This window comes from Poromitra crassiceps, assembly GCF_964638095.1.
Source record: "Poromitra crassiceps genome assembly, chromosome: 9".
NCBI lineage: Eukaryota > Metazoa > Chordata > Actinopteri > Beryciformes > Melamphaidae > Poromitra > Poromitra crassiceps.
Window position 1 is genome coordinate 13,376,332 of NC_139630.1, and position 10,409 is coordinate 13,386,740.

General features: G+C 42.2%; 1 protein-coding gene across 1 annotated transcript; it reads right to left on the reverse strand.

Annotated features, from left to right (window-relative positions):
- Nucleotides 1-958: 958 nt before the first annotated feature.
- Nucleotides 959-8,490, reverse strand: mtif3 (mitochondrial translational initiation factor 3). The gene is made up of 4 exons (XM_083643575.1): nt 8,410-8,490; nt 6,922-7,384; nt 3,890-4,041; nt 959-1,720 (listed from the first exon to the last, which is right to left on the reverse strand). Exons 2-4 carry the CDS (start codon nt 7,379-7,381, stop codon nt 1,388-1,390), a joined length of 945 nt encoding a protein of 314 aa, XP_083499701.1. The 5' UTR covers nt 7,382-7,384; nt 8,410-8,490; the 3' UTR covers nt 959-1,387.
- Between the last annotated feature and the right edge of the window lie 1,919 nt (nt 8,491-10,409).

Below are 10,409 nucleotides of genomic sequence, written 5' to 3' on the forward strand. Positions count from 1 at the left end.
ATTCATGTCATAGCAAAAAATAACCACATTCATCACACAAGTAGGCTACAAAACACATCAACTAATCATTGATGAGAAAGAGTTAAGCCACGCCCCTACTCCCCATGATGTGACTGTAATACACGCATCTTAAGTGTACATCTCACATTTTGATCCAAACATATGATTATCATAATAATTATGTATCGAGATATTTGTTCAGATTTCTTGATCTATTAAACCTCTCAACACGTTGACTAATAGTCACGTTTTGAGCCATATGAGCTATGATACGCATTACAACACATTTGCTGTAACAGACTCCCACTATGTGGCAGTTAGGACAAATCTGTTATTTTATTGAAAGACTAGGCAAAACAGCAAGTCCATTATTACAATTACTTGAGCATGTCAGTCAGGAGCCCCACCCTCACCTGTCAGTCAGGAGCCCCACCCATCTGGTGACATTCCAGGACTCACATTTGGAGGCAAGACATGACATCTTGTCAAAATCTGACAATATAACCTCTTTCTCCAGAGAGAGAGAGAGAGAGAGAGAGAGAGAGAGAGAGAGAGAGAGAGAGAGAGAGAGAGAGAGAGAGAGAGAGAGAGAGAGAGAGGAGAGAGAGAGAGAGAAGAGAGAGAGAGAGAGAGAGAGAGAGAGAGAGAGAGAGAGAGAGAGAGAGAGAGAGAGAGGAGAGAGAGAGAGAGAGAGAGAGAGAGAGAGAGGAGAGAGAGGAGAGATGGAGGAGAGGAGAGGAGAGAGAGAGAGAGAGAGAGAGAGAGGAAAAAAAGAAAAAAAGAAAACGAGAGAACTGCTATATGAAGACAAAGGGCTTTCCTGTGGTGATTCTTACAGATGAATCTGGTGTTAAACTGTAATAAAGAAATCAAGTACTTCCCAGGCCATCCACTCATTTTCATACGGATTTTATTTCTCCCCCCAAATCCCCAAACTTTCAAGGATTCCCCATGCCTGTGGAAACCCCGGCATCTTTGTTTTTCCACAGCCAAGTCAACAGCGCCAGTTTTGTCCACGATGCAGGATGGAAAGAAACTGGTGAGACAATAGAACTCTTTCATTAGTTCCATATAAACTACTGGGAAACTTTGGCATCGTCATCACGGAGAAAATTGGTGTTACTCGTTTCCCTTCTGTAAAAATCCAGACAATAACTTAGAATGACGTCTCCGTTTCTCAGTGTACATCTGAGCAGAGGAAGGTCAAGCTAGGTCCTCATGGCATCCCCTCTTACTAGATGCATCCAGCCAGCTTTAGCAATCAATCACACCCTTATTAATGATCTTATTACAGAGTCGAGCCTATGAGGGAATTCCCGTCAAACATCGATGACATTTGGCCACAGACTTCAGTTTGTTGTTGACAAAATGATTTGTGTCCATCAGCTCATGACTGCATAGAGGAGCCTTCTGTTCCGTGTGTGGAGCTAACCGCTTCTGTGCCGGGCTGTGTGGAGCTAACCGCTTCTGTGCCGGGCTGTGTGGAGCTAACCGCTTCTGTGCCGGGCTGCGTGGAGCTAACCGCTTCTGTGCCGGGCTGTGCGCTGGGGTCGCTGGACTCCACCTCCGAAGGTTGATTCTGCCCCTTTTGCGACAGTTCCTTTGCTGAAGGCGGACGGAGAATACACATGGCCGCTTGACCTTCACGTATCACCTTGGGCTTGGACACGAACCCCACCGTCCCCTCGATTTGCTGCACCGTCTGCTCCAGAGCCGTGTCCTGTGCAATTAAACACACAAAAGTTTCACTTTTTCTATGCATTTTTAAAGGATGATGACATGTCCTGTAGGCTTGGGCGGCATCTATTTTTTCATACCTTCATACCTTCCTGACTTCATACTCTGCAAGTTGTCATCCAAACCAATTTTCCTGTTGGCTATGTTCCTGCTGTAATACATTTATATCTTTTATTTTCCATCAATAAAAAGGGTTGCAACCTCTGTGTTTCAGAAAACTTTATTTTGCTCACAAATGTCCTCAAATTATGAGAATGGCAATTAAACATTATGGGCAGGCCTGTATGTAATGTGGTCTTAAACAATATAGTCTTGCTTGAAACCACGCCTATTAATAAGGTTAGAAAAGTAGCCTACAAATGGTGTATAGAAAATAAAAAGAAATGGACCTAAAATATATATATATATATATATATATATATATATATATATATATCACCTCAGCAATGTGCTCAGCACTAACGATGGAGGCGAAATCCAAAAACAAACGGCTGCTAGAGGATTATCACTTTAACTTGACCCTGGTGGCATCTGAGGGTCTCTAAAGCAAGAGTGAAATGATGAAATGGTAAAAAAAAATCTATCTTGAGAGTTATTTATCTGAATGTACCAATTTCAGGCCCAGTGGTAGGGCTGGCCAATAGATTGATGTATCAATATTGTGATATGAGACTATATAGTCTTAGATTTTGGATAGCGTAATATGGTGATATGGCATAAGTGTTGTCTTTTCCTGGTTTTAAAGGCTGCATTACAGTAAAGTCATGTCATTTTCTGAACTAACCAGACTGTTCTAGCTGTTATTTGCCTTTAGCCACTTAAGTCATCATATCCACATTACTGATGATTATTTAGCAAAAATCTCATTGTGTTAATATTTTGTGAAAGCACCAATAGTCATCAGTACAATATTGTCACAATATCAATATCGAGGTATTTGGTCAAAAATATTGTGATATTTGATTTTGTCTATATCGCCCAGCCCTACCCAGTGGAATGGCCGGTAACTCCCACATGATTCATACAACATGAACACCATTTTGAACTACTAGCAGGAGCAACAAGCAGATTTCTACCAAAACATATAACAAATATTCATAAAGATCATATAGCCTACTGTGCATAATCAAGCTTTTAACAAGACTGATGTTTCACTTTAGCATGTCCAAATACACTGACCTTTAGGTGAAAGTGTTTTTTTAGTATGTAGTTTCTCTCGAATGCATTCCGTCTACATTCTCAAAACCATATTAGGTTGCATACATTGAAAATATTTTGGGGGCAACTTTTGCCCTCACTGTCTAAAAACTGGGCTTTTACAAAATTTTGGGGGCACTTTAAAAATATAGTAATTTCTGCATAAAGTTGCTAAACTGTGGTGTGAACAACACGTCAACTTCTTCTGGCAACCAGCTTGCAGGTGTTGAGTGTGTGTTAAGCTGTGTTCACACCGAGATATTTATTTTTCGCTCTGTCGCTTGATTCAACCCTTTGGAATCGCTCTGTCGCTGTGTTTAAATCGCTCGTCAACAGGCACACGAATTGACGGACATCTGGGGGCTATAACGTTACGCAATGTCATGATGTTTGTCCACTACGAGCCACCGTAGTTGTTTACAAGCTAAAGCCTATCAGCGTGCTCCTAACGTGAGCTCCATACCAGTAGTACAGACTTCACTTCATGTCAGCTGTCAGCCTGTCAATGCGGTTTGTTGCCACAAACCAGCGGCTTGTTCCAAGCCTGTGTGATCCTTGACTCACTCTCACACGGCAGCCAATCAGCGTTGAACAGCGAGCGACTGATGCCAGTGTAATTTCGCTCGAGTTGGGATATTTCATCTCGGGCGACGAGCGTATTTTTGCTCTATCGCTCCGTCTCTGTCGCTCGGACGCCCAGCGATTTTTCTCCCGGGTGAATATACGCTCAATCGCTCGTTTGCATTGACTTTGTATGTAAACTCGATGCCAGCGAAAAACTTTAATAGGTCGGTGTGAACGCAGCTTTAGCAATGGAAATGGTTTTTAGGGGCATTATGAGATTTATTGGGGCATTTCTGCCCTTGCCCCTGGCTAAATTCCTACACTGGTTGCATAACATCTTTTGATCTGTGTTGACTACCCGACTTCTTTGCGAGCGTTTTTTTGTCCTCACCAGGGTGTGTGTGGTTCCACCGCGTCTTGCTCGCAGGGTAACCCGTACGTGGTGCTTCTTCTCTAGCCAGCTCTGGACTTGCTTCAGCTTGGTGGTGAGATCATGGGAAGCGATATCAGTAGAAAAGGTGAGCTCCTTCACCTGCACAGGGGCTGAGGAGAGAGGGGACAGGCCCGTGTCAGGAGGGCCTCAGGATCACCTGTTGATATCTTCATGGGTTCAAATTGCTGTTACATGGTAACACCTCTAGAGTCATAGGGCCTTGTATGAAGAAATGTTCTTTGACTAGAACCATAGTTGGAGATGAGTTAATTAATAGTTTGAACATTTGATGATATAGCTAGGGCCATATGATTTCCACAAAATGGAAAAAAAACAGACCGAATCATGGAATTTGGTTATGAAAATGCAATAAACTGTAAAACGTGGAATATTGCAGCTTTTTCCATAATTTGGCTGAAATTGGTAAAAGTAGGCAAAACCTAAAGTAGACCTAATTATTGTAGTAACCTAAATGATTTCATCGTAAAATAGGCCTAGAGAAATAATTCCGCTTTGGATTGGGGTGTTGGTCTTGCGTGGGAACCTTACGTCTCCTCACAATGTGAAACATTGGGAAAGGGTTTACCCATCGTAAAGGGTTAGGGTTCTCACTTTGGGAAACATGTCGAAGTCTAGAGAGCCAAGTCATCAAAAATAAAAAATAAATATCAATCCTTGTAATTATTGTACTATTGTATGGTATTGTAATTTTTGTACGTTTCTATGGACTACAAGTCTGAAATACAGACATCAATCAATAAAGACATCAATCAATCAATCCTAACCCCTAAATAAAAATAAAAATTAATTAATTAATTGGGGGGGGGGGGGGGGGATAAAACGGAATTTGGAGAAAATAAACCGGATTTCATACGGCCCTAGATATACCAAATCCGTGTCTGTCATCACAAATTTGGCTCAGATCCAATTTTGTGGAGCCAAAGTAGCATCCAGTCTCTCAAAGCTGCTCCCATGATGTATACATTAATGAACACCTAGACAGCTGAGGTTTGGAGCACAGCACGGTGCCCTTCATCACACACAGATTTATAAACACCTAGACAGCTGAGGTTTGGAGCACAGCACGGTGCCCTTCATCACACACAGATTTATAAACACCTAGACAGCTGAGGTTTGGAGCACAGCACGGTGCCCTTCATCACACACAGATTTATAAACACCTAGACAGTAGTTGAGGTTTGGAGCACAGCACGGTGGTGCCCTTCATCACACACAGATTTATAAACACCTAGACAGTTGAGGTTTGGAGCACAGCACGGTGCTCCTCATCAGACACAGGGTCTACCTTTTCAAGACTGAAATGTGGTCAAACTCTGCTCAGATTTGGTTTCAAGAACAAATTCCAGTGACACTTTATTTGGATCCACTACAGAGATCTGACAGAGTACTTGTATCATTTCAACAGCTTCTTAGTTGACATTCAACAATTCAACGGTTTTGTCTGTAGATGTTTAACAGATTAGCTATATGGAGTATATGTGACAATTCATGAACATACCATATTCTCAGCATCAGGTCCGTCGCGGGGGGGTACGAGAATCACGTGCACGCACATAGCAAGTCTAGTCCTATGCTACACGCCCGTGACAGTGAACACATCTTTTATCAAGTGCGCTTGGACGGTGGCAACCAAAGACAACTTCACACGTTTGTTAGTAGGCTAATTATTTGAAATAACGGATTACCATCGCAGCAAACCTGTCACAGCTTTAGGTCTTGATCTACATGTGGAGATAGACTCACCATCAACATCAACAATACATCGCTCTCTCTTTCACGTTCAGGCAGACATGCGGTGCGCTGGCAGTGTTCCAAATAGTTGCTATGTTTTTAGCAGTGCGTCCTGGTCGCGGGCGAAAAAAATAATACGGCATCATCGTGCAGGTACTGTAGTCTCTCAGCCACAGCTGCAGACAACACTGAACAGCTGCAGACAACACTGAACAGCTGCAGACAACACTGAATGTGCTGCTCGCTCGCTGGTTCTCACCTCGGTGAGCAGCAGAGGGATGGAGAGAGATGGAGGGAGAGAGAGAGAGAGAGAGAGAGAGAGAGAGATATGGAGGGAGAGAGAGAGAGAGAGAGATATGGAGGGAGAGAGAGAGATGGAGAGAGAGAGAGAGAGACAGACACGCTGCACAAACAACAGGCGGGAAGATCACACATCTGGAGAAGGGTGCGTGTAGGTGGGATATTCTGCAGTCTCATCAAACTCTAACTACATGGCTAGCCTTCAGTGGGCCCAGTGATTCCTATCCTATTCCTATTCATTCCTGTGAAATATAAAATGCCTGTCTTAGACCTGGACTGAGACCATAATCCCAACACTGCGAGAAGAGGGAAAAAATAGTTGTTTCAATTTATCCCAGTGAATAAAGCAAAGTAAAGTGAAATTGCCAGTTAATCTGAACTGGAAAGTTTGCTTGCCTTTAAATATTTTCTGCAGCTTGTTTGTATCATTTCCCGATTGAGTGCCGTTCCATTTCGGCTGTTAAACTATGTCAGTTGCTGGGAGGCAATCATCTCCTTCGTAGAGGAGCTTTGCTACTGAACCAACTAGGCCTTCTTGAGTTGTTGACCACTCCGGAGAGACGGGATCGGTCGCAGGCACGGACTCGCTCCATTGTGGTGGAGCAGATCTCGGAGCTGGAGTCTCCGTGCGTAATGTAGACTGAGACTGAGGCCTCGCACTCTTCACACAGCTCTCGCAACAGTTCTGCTCAGAATAACTTGGTAGCTCCCAGGTGATGAGAATCAGGTGTGTGGAACGGAAAGCAAACAGAACATCTACATCTACAAACATCTACAGACAAACATCTACAGACAAAGGCGAAACAGTTGAATAGTTGAATCAATGTCAACTAATAAGCTGTTGAAATGTTACAAATACTCTGTAGACTCTCTGTAGGCAGATTATCCAAATCTTCGCCTTGTGGTGTGAAGTGGGTCCCTGGTATGAGGATACACACCTGCCTTGGCTTTCTGCTTCTCGCGCAGCTTCAGCTGTTCCTCGTGGATCTGCTTGCCGCTCATCAGGCGGTAGACGGGTGGATCTTTGTGTTCGTTGAGGAGCACCAGTTTGAGGCCCTGCTCGTCCATGAGTTTGATGACGTCGGCGCGGTGCATGGTGCCCAGGTTCTCGCCCGTCTCGCTTATCACCTGCAGGTGGCGCTGCTGGATCTTGCGGCCGACGCTGCCGATTGTGGCGCGAGCCCGTGGGTCCTGCTTTTTCTTCTTGGGCTCAGGACTCTGTCCAGAGTCATCCGCTGTCGTGGTGGAGAACAGAGGCCATCTCCAGCAGAGGGCGACGTTGTTTGATCTCGGGCTGCATATGAGAAGCCTTGACACTGGTGTCGGATAGCCAGGACGACCAGCACACACAGTCCTTAGTCCGTGGCTTAGCACCCACCTCAGGCAGCCTGCAGACATAGCCTGGACAGAAAGAGAGAGGACGCCTCAGCTGGACGGAAGAACAAATTCAGCTGCTCATAAAGGCAGATGGATGTTCTTTAAAAAGCTGTCTTTAATGCATTTCAGCAGAAAGCCCACATGACCAGATGCCATCCTGTTCTTTCACTTCGTCTGATAAAACGTGCATGATGCCATATTAGTCAGACCCGGGTTCATCACCCCTGGTCCTATTCCAGGATTAGCTACACTGCGCGCTGCATTAGAGTATTTACATCATGCTTCATGGAAAATTGCGCTATTAAATTTATTGCAATCATTTTTGTTTGACTGAGCAACAAGGTCAAAGTTCAGTCTGTTTCAACCTTCTCTCTGTCTGTCTGATTCTCTATCTGTGTGTGTGTGTGTGTGTGTGTGTGTGTGTGTGTGTGTGTGTGTGTGTGTGTGTGTGTGTGTGTGTGTGTGTGTGTGTCTCTCTTTCTTATTCATTTTGGGGCAGCTGTCCAGCAGTGAGGGGCGACCACCACAACTGAATGTAAATGGAAGACTGAAGAGGATATGAGAGGGTCAAGACAACACCAGGGCAAAGACAGACTGCAGGGAAGCAAATGATTTAAAAGGAATAGAACAATAATATAACGCCAGATTTTCTAGTATTCAATATTTGATTTGAAATGTTTACCCCTGTAAAATAACATTGTACATCAGTAATGTAGCTACAACACTGATCAGATCCAATTATGGCTATCTATAAATCTAGGCTAGGTGGTGCAGTGGATGCTGGTGCAGACTGAGCTGAAAGCGGCAGCGTTAAACAGGTTTTGCATCTGGAATTGGTTAAAAAATGGTGTGTTTGTGTTTGGGGGGGGGGGGGGGGGTGCTCGGTTTAGCACGCACCCCTGTCTGTGGGTTGGGTTCTACTTACTCACATCGATGCAAGCGCAACACTAAATATAATACTCTGGTAACGTTATAAACAGCTGTCTTGCTAAAAGTTTGCATTTGTCAAATTATTATTTAGTAACGTTAGTTAGTATTTATTTACTTACGGTAGGTCAATGTCGTGTATTCATGTCTCTGCAAATGTCTAACGCTACTTCCGTCTGTTCTTCTTCTTCACTGAATTTGTCTTCTTGACTCTTCTTCATTTAGACTTTCGGCAGCTTGGACACTTCCAAGTGTATTACTGCCAACTAGGGGCCAAAATAGATAGTTTATATATGCGCTCTCCATGAGTCTGTGAAGCTGTCTGTGCCGTCTGTGCACCCTGCAAGGCCATTTCAAGGTACTCCCACATTTCAAGGTACGCCCACTTTCAGACCCATCTGCTCTCATACAATTTCAACCTATTTTATAATATTATAAAGTGTTTTGCTAGACTCCACTCCGGCCATCATTCCCTTTTCTTTGTTGGATTTCTTGCCTTGACATGACATCACCAGTCATTTGATCTTAACACATGTATGTGACATCACAAGATCCCCCCCAATCACCAGGCTCTCTGTCAGTACCAAATCTGACAGGCCCATCAGGCAAATTTGATCAGAAACCTCTGGAGAACAAACAGCAAATGTCATGCTTTTATTATCATTTGCATGATTCTTCTCAAATATATTATATATATATATATATAATATATATATATATATATATATATATATATATATATATATATATATATATATATATATATATATATATATATATATATATATATATATATATATAACAGTATAACAGTAACTCAGTAATATAACTTATTATTTATAGGATTTCAGTAATATTATACCAGTTACTTTGTCAAGTAACTCAAGTTACAAATTGAGTTTTTTTTTTAATCAAAGCACATATTAAAAAAATAAAAAGATACAATCATTTCCTAATCAAACTGTGTTTTTATGCAAATAACCACTATAGATGACAATAACAAAGGAAAAGAATAACATTTAGAATTTTGGATTGTTTACACTGACTTCAAGGCGGCGGAAATTATTTGTCTGGGATGGTTCCCGGGGCGGCGATGTCATTCTGCTGCTGCTGTTGTTCTGGTAAAAGTAATGCAAAAGTAGTGTAATAAGTAACAAGTTACTCTACATAGACAGTAATAATGTAAAGTAATGTATTACTTTCAAATGAAAGTAACTAGTAATATGGTAATATGTAGTATATTATATTTTGAAAGGAACTTGCCCAACACTGACTGCAACCCTTTAATCTGTCATCATACATTCGGCTCCACCCTTTCCCTTTAGTGTAGATTTTGCAATGTCATCCTCCATTTCAAATCCATCCAAGTCAAAAATGTCTGGCAAAGATACAGTATGTCACTACATTTGAATCTTCATGCCTACTTCCTGAGTGCATTTCCTTTACTTGGGTCAGACTAGACACATCATGCACATCGTAGCCCACATAATTTACAAATGAACTGAATCATTAATAATCACGTAACAGATAATGTACATTCGGTTTGGTCAAAACTATGTCCACTTGTGTCTCTTTTGGATAGAACTTTGCCACTATAGCAGATAATTAGGTTGCATGCCAATTAATGCAAACAAACCCATTGAGCATTTCATCAAACATATAAATCCCTCGCTGCTTTTGAAATGTCCACTTCTAAATGCAGTTAAAACTAACAACTAGCTGTTACATTGTCGACTGCTACTTGTATTAATATTACTGCAAATTAAATTATCTTTCCCACTTTTGTCTGAAATAACTCTTGTCCAGAATATGTACACAACACAACATATTTCAGTCCAAGCAGCTAAGTGTCAGAGTCTACATTATAAGTACCATTCATCCCGTGAAACCTGTTATAAAACATGATTACCTCATGTGGACAATCAGATCTTGAACAATATCTGCTCCTCAGTGAGGGGTTATGTAGGCTTGGACATTAATCCCATTGTTGTGAGATGATGATGTGGTTGTGTTGGCATGACTATTCAAATGTTTTGCTGTTGTCTTCAGTCTGGCTGAAGTTTGCAAGGCAAATGTGAGCAGCGGGAAGCAGCTATGCAAAGTGACATTCAGACCTCAAAAG